This window comes from Bombus vosnesenskii, unplaced genomic scaffold (genome assembly GCF_011952255.1).
Source record: "Bombus vosnesenskii isolate JDL3184/JDL3185 unplaced genomic scaffold, Bvos_JDL3184-5_v1.1 scf7180000014579, whole genome shotgun sequence".
In the NCBI taxonomy this organism is placed as follows: Eukaryota; Metazoa; Arthropoda; class Insecta; order Hymenoptera; family Apidae; genus Bombus; species Bombus vosnesenskii.
In genome coordinates this window covers 736,452-751,484 of record NW_022883531.1, presented here as the reverse complement: position 1 = coordinate 751,484, position 15,033 = coordinate 736,452, and the positions used below count along the sequence as shown (strand labels likewise).

The window sequence follows — 15,033 nt, the reverse complement described above, 5'->3', positions numbered from 1 at the left end:
GGCGTATCGACAGAATAGTTTCTACCGTAGTACATGCGCATCGATGCCATTAGTAATTATCGTTCTTTAAATAATTTCTATTTATGTAACGGAAATATCGATATTACGATTCTTAGTTAATTTATTTCTATAAGTTTCCAATAAGATAACGTTCGAATATAAATTTGCAAACATGTATAAGGGCCGAAAACAACATTCGAATAATTTAGATAAAAGATACGATGTATTTTTTACATAAATGCAACGAAATCCAAGATATCGATTTCCTTCCGGTCACGTTTGCCTTCGTTCCGATTAACTGCATTGATGTTCCTTGTTGATTCGTATGGAACTTCCACGACATAACTTCCGACCATGATCGACACTTTCCTCGTAACTAATAATAACGTCAATAATAATCGACAGAAAATTACACGATTCTAACATGATTAAAATAAACGTAATAATCGACCAAAGAATAATCGTAATCTCTTCTATTTGCTCGCAAAATGTTTTTCAAATTTTATTCCTAGAAAGAAGCTTCGAAATTATGTGATTTTTATTTAAGAAAATTTAATATCGCTATACGTACCATAACATGATAATTGTAATCGTAGTACGCTCGTCTCAATTTCAGTAATTCAATTCGGGGACAACAGAATCAAGTTTCGTGACTTTCGTCCAAACTTTCTACGTTTCCTGTTTAGCTAAGAATCTGTTTGATTGGAAAATTTTTCAACGTAAGACACGCAAAGTTGCGAACCAGAGAATATATTTAATCTGATTGTCGAGCTAGAGGAAGAAAGCGGCGCGATTTAAAATGGCAAGATCGCCACGAAGAACTTTTATACCGGTTTTCGTTTCACTTGTTCCAGACACGAGAAACTCAATGGCTCGTGTGATCGATGAAGATCTACGGTAAGAAGGAAACTTAAGGATGCGAGGAGGCTGACTGAGCGTACAAATGGAATATTACGAAAGGGACGACTAATAACAAATGATAGATTACTATAGTTGCAATTTTTGTTTGTAGCGAGTTCCGCGGTAGAAATTCTGGAACGTTCGCTCCAGAGAATAGAAAAACGTGGCTTCGTAGTAGTTCAGGGTTCGCGTAGTTTTACGATTGCTTATAGAAAGTGGTCATTCGCTTTCATCCGACGAAAGCAAATAGCGTTGCCTTCCTGGCGAGCTTTTCATCAGATTAATGAACTAGAACCTTTGCGTTGGTGCATCGTAAATAGATTTTCATGGTTTTTGAAGTTGTGTAAATTTGCTATTTTCTTCCCACTTTAAAATTTTTTAAATTTAGGATCAGGTGTCGGAAAGTTTAAATCGTTTTAGATAACGCCGTTGAATAATTTACTGACATGGGAAATAACTATTTCTGATACGTTACTCAAAGAAATATATCGAATGATTGAAAGATTCCTGGTATTTTTGAAACCGATCAAATGTCCAATTTTTAACGATTTATAGCTGCTGCAATGAATTCTAAAGAAATATATGTTTTATATACGCGTATATATTGAAAAATCATATCGTATATGTAAAAGAAAATTCTCATCTTCAACGTGATATGCAATGATACATCGACAAAGATGAAAATATTTATTAGAAAAAATTTTAGAAAATCGATGCAGCAGATTTATATGTTACGTTCTGAAAATATGAATATTTTCTAATGCTAGTTCGAATTCTAGTTGACATCACAAATTTTTACGTTTAATTATACAATTAAAAATTAAAAGATAGAAATTTCACGCTTATTCGATTACAATTTAAGTATCTGTGAGTAATTAAAAAGGTATTCAAGCGATTGGTTATAGAAAATTCTTCCCTTCGATCGTAATTGCTTCCGTGAAAATAATATCCGGCAAAACTGTTCTAAAATTATTTCTCGGAGAATAAAACAGTTTTACGAGTCGAATAATAAATGCCTGTACGTTTCCGCTGGACCATTCCCATGAAAAACAGTGACCGTTTAACAGGGGATAATTGTCACAAGCTGGATATCGCGAAGTCTATAAAGATTTAGCTGGTCGAACAGGCGAAAGTTGTCCACCGTGTATAAATAATACTGGAGCAGCATTCGTTTGGATTCAGTGCACCTTGATCTATCTCCGCGGCTAGGAAAAATCATGGGACGACTGGTTGGTATTTCGAATTTTCAACCTTTGAGTTTCACTAAGTAGATTCTTCCTTTTCCTCCTTTCGCGAATATTGTAACGGATCAAAGGTGAACTATATCATTTTATTTCTTTTTTGAAATTTTAATCGACATTTCAATTGCAAGTAGTACTAGAAAATACTAAATTCCAATTATTTTGATACTTTTTTCATGGAAATCGATGTATCCATCGAATCTCCTACTCATCTTGTATAAAACAATGATACACCTTGATTCGACAACATTTTCCAAAAATACGTTTTAAAAATGTTTTAAAAATGTTTTACTCTTTCTCGTATTCCATAAAAATTCAACGTTTTCAACTAATAATTATGGAATTTCTACACAGCAGCAAAGCATCGTCGCGTTATTATGCTTCTCTATCATCCTAACTTGTTCCGCCACCCGAAAAGAGGATCTTGAAAGGGCAGCGGAGCTCGCGGTAGAAAAGGCTGCGGAAAGGGCAGCCGAAAGAGCAGTGGAAAAAGCGTTGGAAAGCGGAAATGTCACCACTGAATCAAAGAAAATTCGGGAATCTTACTCCAACACGCGAAAAGTTCCTTATCGCGAGGAGTTCACTTACGAGAGTCATTCCTCGTCTTTAGAAGACGAAGGAGAACCAGAGGACGACACGGAGGACTGGGTGTACTCCAGAGGATTCAGATCAAAGTCGTTTAAAGAATGGCCAAGTAGAATCAGAAACGAAGGTTGGAAAAGATTTCCAAGGAGCGATTTGTCTCTGCAAGAGGTTTCAGCTTGGGAAAGGCCAAAAGTGCTAACAGTTGAGAAGAAGATTCCAGTACCTGTAACTGTAGAGAAAAAAGTACCATATTCTGTGTATAAACATATACCTTACGAGGTGAAGGTGCCGGTACCACACCCTTACACAATTGAGAAAAAGGTACCATACCCTGTCAAAGTGTTCGTAAATGTACCTGTCGAGGTACCGGAGCCGTACACAGTGGAGAAAAAGGTACCATACGGAGTGAAGGTGGATCGGCCGGTACCGTACAAAGTGGAAATTCCAGTTCCCCAGCCGTACACCGTCGAGAAAAAGATACCGGTGGAGGTAAAGGTGCCGGTACCACAGCCGTACACCGTCGATAAGACAGTGCCCTACGAGGTCAAAGTACCAGTTAAGATACCACAACCCTACGAAGTGGAGAAGAAGGTACCAGTACCAGTCAAGGTCGTCGTAAATCGACCTTATCCAGTCCCAATACCGAAACCGTACCCTGTGGAGGTCGCTAAACCGTATCCAGTGCCTGTGGCCAAACCGTATCCTGTTGAGGTTAAGGTACCAGTCGATGCACCTTTCCCTGTATCTGTGGAAAGACCGGTACTGATACCGATAAAGGTACCAGTGCCAAAACCGTATACTGTGGAGAGACCAATTAAAGTGGAGGTAAAGAAACCTTATCCAGTAGCGATCAAAGTACCGGTGGACAGACCGTACAAAGTGTATGTGACAAAGCCGGTACCAGTACCAGTAGAGAAACCATTCCCTTATTGGGTTCAAGTGCCAGTACCAGTGAATCTTGATTGGGACCAAGGTAGTTCTCATGGACGGAAGGACCGAGGAGAAGATGAGAAGAATATAGAAGCTAATGATGGACGTAAGAAGAGAAATATTCGATCGAGACAGTAGAAGATCGAATTGTAGATCGGGTGTATTGGATTTGTGATGAGTGATAAGTTAGGGATGACAAGGATCGTATGTATTATTATATATTGTTTAAAACAAATAGAGGATCGTTTTTCGTGTCACTTTGATTTTTCTATTTATTAAGGTAACGTTTTACACTGTATAAAGATTATCCTCTTTGATAATCACTTGAATTGAATTGATAATCACTGAAATTGAATCGCTTTTTGAGGAAATATTTAATTTATCAAATTTTACTAACATTACTTAAAGAATTCAAATGTATACCATGCAAGGAAAAATGTACATATTTTAATGCTGTTTAATTCAATAAAACTGTTCATAGTAACGATCTTCTAGTTGTTTCGTGTAATGTAAAATGTATATTTTGACTGATTTCCAGCATCGTTGATTCTCCAAAAGCAAAGATGTTCAGGATTCTTATTTTTAGAAATAATTCTCATTTATAAGTTGATTTTCTGTTTAATGTAAATAAATTTGCTTCTAATACTATACACTCTGGAGACCTTGTTTTCTTATCGGTCTTCGCGTGTTTCTCTTCCATTAGATTAATTTCTCGCGAATAATTAAACGCATGACTGCAATTACGTGAGTTTCTCACGGAAAACTCGTTAACGCTTCAATCGATATGCATATTTCTCGAACTGTTCTGTTCCTCAAGAGTAGATTTTTTTGGGGGAAGTACTCATAAAATTTCAATTACAAAGGATTAAAAATCATTCTTTTCTGAATTCATATTTTTATGTATTAAATTAAAGTTTAGATCAATCTTCTGAACTTGTAAAATTACTATCTAAACTGCCACTTCGCGAAAAGTAATGATTATCACGAAGAAATTACCTAATGATCGAGTAATATAAGATCGTGTTTAACTCTTCTCTTAAATCCAGTAATTTAACTTCCGGCTGTAGTAAAATATTCCTAGACGTCAATAACGATGTATAATTCATATATCTTTAATTGATGATGGTAATTTAGAAACTCACGATACTTTCACGCATCAAAAATCAGCAAATGTTTCATCTGATCTATCAATGATATCACCGTATTTATTCCTTGGTATTTATTACTTCTCCCTCATGCTATTTTACTTTTAAGGCCGCACAATTACTATGTAAACTGGCGATTAAAAAGCAACGGCGCGTATAGTTTTCCATCTAAATATTCCAATCATTACCTTTCCAGTTTTAGGATTAACAGTCTAGCATACAGCAAATACAAAATGTGTGGTTTGACTTCCTCCATTTCGTAACCGTACAGCGTATACATTTTCAATTTACGTTTACCAAATGACCAACGAATTATATGCGAGAACGTATAATATTATATTATAACATACGAAATGTTCGGTAGTATACGTTACGGAAACGAATAGAATTCGGTAAGACTCTCTCGTCTTACTCTCTCCAAGCGTAACGTGATTATCGTTTATCGAGGCGATCGCGTTGCAGCGAGCTCAGGATCTACACGATCGATCTCTCGAGTCGGACGTAGCTTTATCCGCTACCGACACGAACCGTAGGTATATCTGTGGATCCCACCCGTCATACGTTCCGTATGTTCGGTGCTCCCTCCACCATCGCTTTTCATTTTTTTGTTAATTCTCCCACCGCGAGCCTTCTTCCTTCCTCACGCTCTCTTCGTTCGACGAAAGAGGATTTCGCCGCAGACCAGAGGATCTACAACAGGTGATGGAAATGTCGCGCGTCCTCTTACGGGGACCGGAAACAGAGGGGGCAATCGCCTTGGCGAGAAACTTTGAAGTATGACAGAGAGAAGGAGAAAGAGAGGAGCATTGGACTAAATATGAATTCGCCAGTCCACTGGCGTAAAATAACAAGATCTTTTAGAATAGGCGAGCTTTTAGAATTACGTGGTTAATACAATTATTACAGCAAAGGTTGTCAACAATAAGTGGCGTTGTATATCTTCCAAAACACGATTTACATCCTAAAGCTCCAATTTTCCTCAAATATCTAATTTCTAGATTTAACTGTGAAATTCTCAGGTACCAGCATTCGGGTCAAAACTAACGATAAGTAAGTATACTTGACAATCGTTGAAATTTTCCGTAAAAAGAGAAGCTGAATTACTTGCTGCGGGTTCGTCTTAATGGAAATCAATCGATGATGAAAACCAAGGAAAAACAAGGAAATCTAACAGAACTGTTAGGCAAACTGCATTTAGGATTCTGATCAGTCTACCGTGAACATTCTCTTTGTACGATAAAATTCAGCAAATATGTCAGTTAGTTATCGTATTCCTCCCTAATGTGTCGTCGATCGTCTCTATAATCTCTACCATATTTGCACCACTGGTTTCACGTATTTTCCTACTGTTGATTCTCTGTGATAGTCTGTGTAAGATGCAAATACAGTTGCAATCTACGTTAAACTCGGTATCGTTTCGATGTAATCGATCGATTTAGAGATAGAGGCGCGAATCGAGGCAGGAGGGGAACTTGATAAACACTCGTACGTCTTCCGCGCAGTGAGCGTTTCCTTTCACCCTGGAAGAGAATCCGTGGTCGTAGCTACGCCAGTGCAACGGGTTATGGAAGCAAAGTTGCGGCCGGTTGAGATTTGAAAAAATGCTATAACGTCGCGCGCGTCGAACAAGCGGCCGGTCGCTCGCTCGCGCGCCACACGCGTGTGTTTCACTTTTCCGCGAACGTAGCGCGAACAGGGGGGCTCGCGATCGATCCATGGTCGGGGGAAAGCGGACTATAAAGTCGGTGGCATCTTGGGGGGAAGTATCCAGTAAAGTCTGGACTTCGCCCAGATATCGGAGTGCCTGTAAGACATGAAATTTTTGGTGAGTACCGACAATCAACTATCCTTGAGAACCAGAGAATCAACGTTGAACAGAATTATAACATAGAGTCCTTTAAAAGCGAAGCAACATCGAATAAAATACTTGAATAGAATCCTTTAAAGGCGGATAACTTTGAAATTTTTTAATTCTTCTAGACGATTCTATTTATACGATATGATAAAGTTTCGAACTGTTTCGAACACAAAATTTATGAAAGAGATAGGATAGGAGTAACTATTTTATTTCAGATTCCTACGATATTGTTTGGCCTACTGGCCACAGCGGTGTGCGAGAAGGAAACCACGAAGAACGTGGCAGCTCAAGAATCTAACGTAGAAAAGAAGCAAGAGAAACGAGGACTCAGTCATCTCGAGGGAGGCATCGAAGGCGGTGACTACGGTGGAGGTCATGAGATCGCTCTGTCGGGAGGCCATGGCGGTGGATACGAAGGAGGTGACTATGGTGGTGGCTACGGCGGTGGTTCTGGTGGAGGCTATGGTGGTGGCTACGACGAAGGTGGCAAAGTAAAGGAAGTCACGATCGTAAAGAGCGTGAAGGTACCCTATCCGGTCGAGAAGAAGGTCCACTATCCAGTAGAGAAAGAAATACCATACCCAGTCAAGGTCCCCGTGCCACAACCGTACCCAGTGGAAAAGAAGATTCCGGTACCAGTAAAGGTTCTGGTCAAAGTACCAGTCCATATTCCACAACCCTATCCCGTGGAGAAGAAGATACCGTATCCTGTCCAAATACCCGTAGAAAGACCAGTACCGTACAAAGTTTACGTGCCACAACCGTATCCAGTGGAGAAGAATGTACCTTACCCCGTGAAGGTACCTGTACCACAGCCGTACCCCGTCGAGAAGCCTGTACCATACCCCGTGAAAGTCGTGGAACACGTTCCCCAGCCATTCCCTGTTGACAAACCTGTACCGTACCCTGTGAATATACCTATTGACCGACCTTATCCCGTTCACATCTCGAAACCGTACCCAGTTCCGGTTGAGAAGCCGGTACCAGTGCCTGTCGAGAAGGCTGTACCTTATCCAGTCAAGGTACCCGTAGAGAGACCAGTCGGAGTTCCCGTAGAAAAGCCAGTACCTGTCGAAGTTAAGGTACCCATACCAGCGCCATACCCAGTGGAGAAACATGTGCCGGTTCCTGTTGAAAAGCCTGTACCCTACGCGGTTAAAGTACCAGTCGAACGACCAGTAGCAGTTCAAGTTACGAAGCCAGTACCAGTGCCTGTCGCCAAACCTGTGCCCTATCCAGTTAAGGTACCTGTACCTGTGTCAGTGCACAGCCACGGAGGAGGTTATGAGTCTGGAGGTTACGAATCTGGAGGTTACGAATCTGGAGGTTATGAATCTGGTGGTGGCTATGAGTCTAGTTATGGAGGGCATTAGAAGAATTAAGATCGAAAGGTCGCCATTGATACCTGGTAATATCGGCTCGACCGCCAAAATTGTCGCGTCGCCTTGATTTCCCCCTTTTGGAAATTCCTTAGAATTCATTTTCGACGCGACGAGGGGATATTTATTTTAATTATTTCTCAAAAAATAATGATTTTCGCTGGGTTGAAGAACGATTTATAGAAAGAATGAGTTGCGAAGTGGACGCTAGTTTTTGGGAGAAAGCGTTCTTCAGCCAGTGATTCATTCTATTTAGATCCTAGTGTTTTGATATCCTTTGATACCTGAGTACCTAAGAATACACAAATTGTACATGTACGATGTATTGTATAAAGATTCACGCGGCGTCCGTCGGCAGAGTGACTGATTTGAGCTCAGCTCGTCGGACGCCCATATACCATGTCTTTCGCTTCTTTCTAATAAAACCAAAGAACAAAAATTGAATTTCTTTCTATTGGTTGCTTCGTCTCCTAACCAAATCTCCAAAATACCATAAAAGTTAAACAAATTCTATGAGAATCCGTTTCAAAATTTCTCAAACATTCGCCAAAAAGTAATTCTGAATTGAATCAAGGCCGTTAATTACATTTTTATTCGGCGGTTTCGTAACTGCCTTTTCCTTCTTAAGGAGAGCGTCCAACTCGGAAAATGCGATAGCATCACCGAATCGACTTTCGCGATGCGCGGTAACGCAACGTTACGTCCGTAACAAATGGTTCCTGGAAAAGTTGGAAAGTAACCGGTCGGTGGGCAAGAACGATTGCTCGCGAATGCGTTAACACGGAAGCGATCTGATGATTAACGCAACAAAAAACTGGCCAACAATTAAGCTGGCCGTGGTCGAAGTAAGAGAAACTTTCATCGAACATGCATACGTAACGATGCCGATGGACGAGCCGAAAAGTTTCAATAACTGTTTAAACAAAACCACGTGCTCCTTTGCAGAGGATCGTTAACACGGAGAAAGCCTCTTTCTCCCAATGTATCGATGATACTACGAGACGAAACGCAGTTGGCAATGAATTAAGAATGATCAGAAGTGAAATCGCTCCTTATGGTTTTCATAAAAGGAGAAATCTAATTGGCGTCGATGTACTTGCGCGTTTCGTTGATAAAATATTATTACGTTTGAGATATTTGACTCTTATTGTAGTATGAGGTATGGATCATGGAGTTCGGTGATTAGATTTATCGGGAGCCACCAGAAGAGATCACTGATACTCTGATAATATTATCGATATATCTGTATATTTCGTTGATTTCGAATAAAATTTGATAAAATTCCACGATATTCGTATTTCTCTCCAACAATAAAAAACTTCCAATGGAGAAACTAAAAGGAATTAATATTATATTATTAGATACCTTGTCAATGCACGGTGTGCGTTGTCGCTTTAAACTTGGCGGGACTCCAGTAACTCGATCTTAGAAACTCAAAAATTAAAAACTTACCGAATGTAAGGGATGTTCGCAGGAATGTGATATTTGGCGCCAGGATCGAAGTCATCCTCAGTTCTCAAAACAGGCGGCTTGATTCCAGCGTACTGTTCCATCAATCGATGCCAATGACAATTGTAGTCTTCCTTAGTGATGTAACCGCGGAAGATGTCCCACCGCCATCTCTCCATCGCAATGCTGAATGGCAATATCACCAATTTGTCCATCGCCAAAGAGAACAGGTAATTAATATCCGCTGTAGGTTCATCGATAAACTTGGTACCCAAACCGAGGGTTTGTAGATGACGAGGAGTGGCGACACTGAGGGCAACGGCTTCACCCACTGTTTCGTGGAATCCTGTATAAACAAGCACGTTTTGCTTCTAGCGATAACCATGAGGGAAAGCGACAGGTGCATTAGACAGACAAATTGTCAACCAGTAAGTATCTTCCAGTCTCTTTCACTCCTCAACGATGAACGACGAGAGATTGTTCTTATTGAATCGTAACTTTCTTACAGCTCAATAACAATTTTATCCTGTGAGCAGGATTTTATCTGGCTTTCCAGTCGATCATTAGTAATTTTCTCATTAAACTACAGAGATAGGATTATTTGAGTCATCTAAGCTTCAAATTACAACTGAAAGTATTAATATTGAACAAAGTTATTTCCTTTTTATCAGTACAAGTTATCATATCCTCATAGAAAATGATGGTTATCGAGTTGTCAATGTAAGTATACGATACGTTTTACTATTCATCACGCTGCTACTAACAAGTCAAATAATCTCAAATGTAGATTGATTAAGAATGTTTCATAACCAAGTTTGATAAATTACAAGATTACTGAAAAATTTCTTTGACTCGACTCAAATATCTGACCGACTCGAAATAGCCTATTTTACTCTATCCTAAATCTATTTCAGGAATTGCCCGTGACCGTCAAATTTTCCATAATATCTATCCACTTAACATAGTCCGGTTATTCCAACCGACTTTCCAGGCCCCATAAAGCGACTCCGCAAGGTCACAGGCATCGTTCAAGATTTATTTTCATAGTATCTAGTCGGCGGTTAGGCGAACGACCGACTGGCGGAACGGTGAAAGCGCGATTATACCATAATAAAAATATTTTAACGATCTGGCGTACGGATTAGAGAGTACTCGCACATCCATTCGGACACACCGGGCCGGTACTCGCGCGAATCCGCCTCGACCGTATCGTTCTCGCTCTCGCTTTCGCGCTATTAGCCGTAAAAGTTCCGAGTGGACCGCCTACCGGAAGTCGAGGAGCGGACCAGACTTATGTAACGACAGCGACTTATGTCCATCGTGCTATCGCGTGTTGTTCCATCGTTTCTCGTTCATGAACCTACCGTCCGTTTTTATAGGCTTCACTATCGTGTGTATTCCTCGTTTGTTCCATTTTCAGAACATCGAAACGCTTGTATTTCATTTAATGACGCACGATTTCCGGGTGGTCGATATTCGATCGTTTGAAAGATCTTTGCGAAAGGAAGGAAAGTAAGTCTGTACGTTTGATTACCTTCTTTCAGTAGTTCGCGATGGACTTTTTAAAAATGTTGATTTTACTTCGCAACATAAAAAATAACTGATTTGCAAGTTTAAAAGGAAACATCTACGTTACCTGGATTGGCGCCGTCTCTGAATTCTCGAGCCAATCCGCTGTAACGTAAGAAGTATTGAATGTGAGCCATTTCGTGATGTACTGTGATTAGATCTTTCATGGTAACCTTAGTACACATCTTGATTCTGAAAAAAATGAAATTAATTAGCTAATCTGTTTTTTATAATTAGATTGCGGATATTTATTTTATAACAAGCGTAAACACGCAAATATATACAGTGATGTGTATAAATGATTGAAATAGAATTCTCTAAATAACGTGCATATTATTGCAATTGAAAAATAAAATATTCTTTCATTTAAGTTTTAATATTTTAGTCGTTTTTAAACATAACTAATCTAATTGTTGATTTATTTAATTTATCTAATTGTTGATTATCTGCAAAATATAAATGTTCACATATATAAACATTCGTAGTCTTTTTATAAGCATAAAACTCGATGAAGTTACCTGTAATCTAAACGATTGCAAAAGTCCCAAGCAGAAGCCTGGCAAATTAAAGGTCGATTTCCAGGGTCCGCGATTATGCTACCAGCCCAGAATTCAGGAGGCATGGCGCTCAGGTTGAGGGACAGATAAAATTCCTCCGCAATCCTGAACATCTCGATAGGCGTGTAACCCTAAATCAATTGCCAAAACAATTTCAATTTCAATTCCGACTAACCAAAACATGATACGAGAGCTAATTACAACTAATTAGTTTCAATGAATGTGTTCCTACGGAACCTTATCTCACATAAAACATAAATTCATGTAAACACGCAGTGTGAAAGTCTTTCGGCATAATTGAAAATGGATAAACGCAAGAAATAGTAAGAACGATTGTAATCGGATATTCGAAGCATAAACAAGACTCAGTCGTGAAATTTAAAACATTGAATCCTGTGGTATTATTTGTAAGAGGGCGAATTCAATATTTTTCGTGCGTAATCAATGACTGAAGGTTTCAAAGTTTCATGTATTACGTAACGAACAATGAAGACAACAGAGAAAAAGGAACAGAGAATTCCAATGGAAATAGGTGAGCGAAACATTGCATTTCTCGAATCTTCACTTACTTCACCGTCGCTTTCGAATCGTAACAGGTTACTTTCGATTCTACTAGGAAACAATGGTCGGTCTGGACTGAATTCATTAGCTTGTCCAACTTAATTCTTCTGATAAGAATTACGTAATGTGTAACTTTTACCTGGGCCTGCATTTCCTGCGTCACGTCCAGATAATTTTTCCCTGGATACGGTACCGTGATATCGATGATGTTGGTCCACGATTGTGCCCAAATATTACCTGTTAATTTTCGTTATATTTTAAAATACCTGCACACCTTACGCGGGGTTTTATAATAGCATTAATTCATTCAAGATATCAATAATTCAAACGTTGGTAGATATTTGTATTGTTAATAGTTATCGCTTACAAACGGATGTTTTTTCAACGAAAGAAATCAGTTTAGTTTGAAAAATTAATTATACAAAAATATTATTGATTTAAGAATTCGATAAAAAGAGAATATTTCACGACCAGGGCCGTGAATTTGTCAAGGTGTAAGTCATAACTACAAAAGCTAACCTAATTAGGAACAACGTTGTCAAAATACATTGATATTGAATGTATTAAAAACCATGTTAGTACCAAGAATATGAGCTGGAAGAGGAGCATGAGTGCCGATCTTTTCAGGTCCATACAGGTCCCTCAATTTTCTTCGAACGTACGCGTGTAATTCTTCGTAAAGAGGACGTATCATTTCCCATACTTCATCGATGTCTTGTTGTAGGTTTGGAGATTCATAGGGGAACATCCAATATTCGGCTGCATCAGTGAAATCTGCGCAGCGATACATTCTTTTATAGTTACCGATTATTTCTGCCGGATATCTTTAATTCTTCGCGTTCAGCTTCTAAATTTTAGTGCAAAACCTATCCGAAAAAATGTATTCTACTACGCTTAAAAAAAGAAAAACAATTTTCCTTACAAGCTAGGAAATTCAACTTTAAAAAAGTTAAAAGTAGCGTTTATTTTCGAACATACTATTCAATCTAGCAGCTTCATTGTTTAACGTGACGAGTTGTTGATAGAGGTCCTTGATCCTCATCCCACTTCGTCTTCTCCATTCTGCCCAGACATACTGCAACTCGTCCCAATTGCGGCTTTTCGCCATGATCTGCGATATATCTGCGAAACAACATTATTTCAGAATAAACGGCCAAGCATCTTTATCCGACGATGAATAAGTAAACCGTCTATTTATAGAAGCGTCTCTCTGTTCGATTACGATTTTCACCTCGAGTAGCTTTCACGATGATCGTGTGACAGATTCGATTCTGATGGTTTGTTGCAACACATGTGATCTAAGCTCCATGCAAAGCTGATTACCGCAATGGTTAAAGAAATGTAAGATGGAGTTGATCTGCATAATTTTAATGCAAATGACGAACGAGATCCAGCTTCGCGGTCTTATTCATAAGCTTGCAGTTATCTTTTAATAGGATCGTGTTACGTATTCGTCATTAAACAGCAATTTTACACGAGCAACGATTTTCTAAAACTATGGGGAAGTTCTATAAAACGATTGGCTGAACGACAGAGCGCTTGCCGATGAAATCGTTGGAGACTTAAGAACTATTACGCATTTTTCTCTTTCCGCGTGTTACGCGCACGCTCGTTGTTACAGACTGAATCCTGATCGAGTAAATGAACCGCGAAGCAAGTAGAATCGCAAGGAGGATCGTAAACTTCCGTGTTTCTAAATACATTGCTCTTTGGGCGTTGATTGCCTCGTGCGGTTTACGAGGCGTCATTTAGTATAACTAGACGCTTGAAAAACATATTTCTTAATCATGTAACGCGAGAAGAAATCGTTTCTACAAGATCCCAGATATAAATTAATTTATTAATCCTTTGAGAGACCTTTCAAACATCATTGGCACATTCTATAGGAAATTGCACTTTCCGTCGATACGAAAGCTGCATGAAAATGGCTTCCGCTAGAAAAAGAGAAAATTTAAAGGAAGGACGTAAGTAATTCAACAAGAAAAAAAAATTAAAGTGCATCACTGTATGAAGATCTATAGAATATATGTAGATTCTGTGGGAGATCTCTGATATGAATTAATTTATTAATCCTTTAAGGAGAGAAACGATTTGCCAGACAATATAAACATTTTCTATAAAAAAATTACTTGCTGAAAAGGAAAATTTCTAGAAAAGCTTCACATGAATAATTCAACCAAGAAGAACAAAGAAAATTAAAGAAGAGTATCGTGCAGAGAAAAAATTGCAAATTAAATCGCGATGAATTTTCATGAAACCCTCTGCGAATCTCTTTGTGATGCCGCCTCGATGTAGTATGTTGAAATATTCATCGTTTAGCCGTTTTACGATTAGAGAGGCACTTTCTTGCGCGTAACAGTGGCCGCTTACGCATACCGTGGAAATTTCGCTGGCTGCAAGCCGTGAAAATCGTATCGCCATCTATTTTCCCCCGATTCGGACGACTCTCGAGTTCTCAGATGTTATTCATTACCTGGATATAGCCGCAGCCCGCACCGGAAGGGATCGTTGTAAGCGCAAATGCTAGCATCGTTATACACTGCCAGCATATCGTTGATCACGCTATTGTACTGAAAAAAAAGGGAACAATAGGCATGAGAAGAGCTCCATGTGGAAGCTTAACTATCGCGAATTATGAGCAAAAGATTTTAATATATAATAAAAAAAATACGTTTCGGTTTATTCGATCTTTTGTTTAAAATACAAGAAAGACTAAGCTTTGATTTATTCTATTGATTAAAAATGATAATCGGAAAATGTACTGATGAATGAAGCTATTTCGATTCATCAGAAGTAACAGAGAATTCTTCAAAATTCTCGATACGAAATGGAGGAAACAAGAAGGTTGTAATTCACTAA

At 39.0% G+C, this 15,033-nt stretch overlaps 2 protein-coding genes and 1 pseudogene across 6 annotated transcripts in view; 2 read left to right on the top strand and 1 right to left on the bottom strand.

Moving 5' to 3' along the window:
- LOC117240133 (angiotensin-converting enzyme) overlaps positions 1–15,033 on the bottom strand; it is a 55,549-nt gene that overhangs the window by 28,227 nt on the left and 12,289 nt on the right. For all 5 annotated transcript variants that reach the window (XM_033506011.1, XM_033506010.1, XM_033506007.1 and 2 more), the window contains exons 4-10: positions 14,648–14,744; positions 13,153–13,296; positions 12,757–12,948; positions 12,314–12,411; positions 11,575–11,744; positions 11,124–11,248; positions 9,491–9,833 (exon numbers count right to left, since the gene is read on the bottom strand). In XM_033506011.1, coding sequence (XP_033361902.1) covers positions 9,491–9,833; positions 11,124–11,248; positions 11,575–11,744; positions 12,314–12,411; positions 12,757–12,948; positions 13,153–13,296; positions 14,648–14,744 — 1,169 coding nt within the window. The remainder of the gene's footprint in view (positions 1–9,490; positions 9,834–11,123; positions 11,249–11,574; positions 11,745–12,313; positions 12,412–12,756; positions 12,949–13,152; positions 13,297–14,647; positions 14,745–15,033) is intronic.
- On the top strand, positions 885–3,920 carry LOC117240263 (annotated as a pseudogene).
- LOC117240135 (skin secretory protein xP2-like) lies at positions 6,337–8,171 on the top strand. The gene is made up of 2 exons (XM_033506012.1): positions 6,337–6,626; positions 6,875–8,171. The coding sequence occupies exons 1-2, from the start codon at positions 6,615–6,617 to the stop codon at positions 8,030–8,032; spliced, it is 1,170 nt and encodes a 389-aa protein (XP_033361903.1). The 5' UTR covers positions 6,337–6,614; the 3' UTR covers positions 8,033–8,171.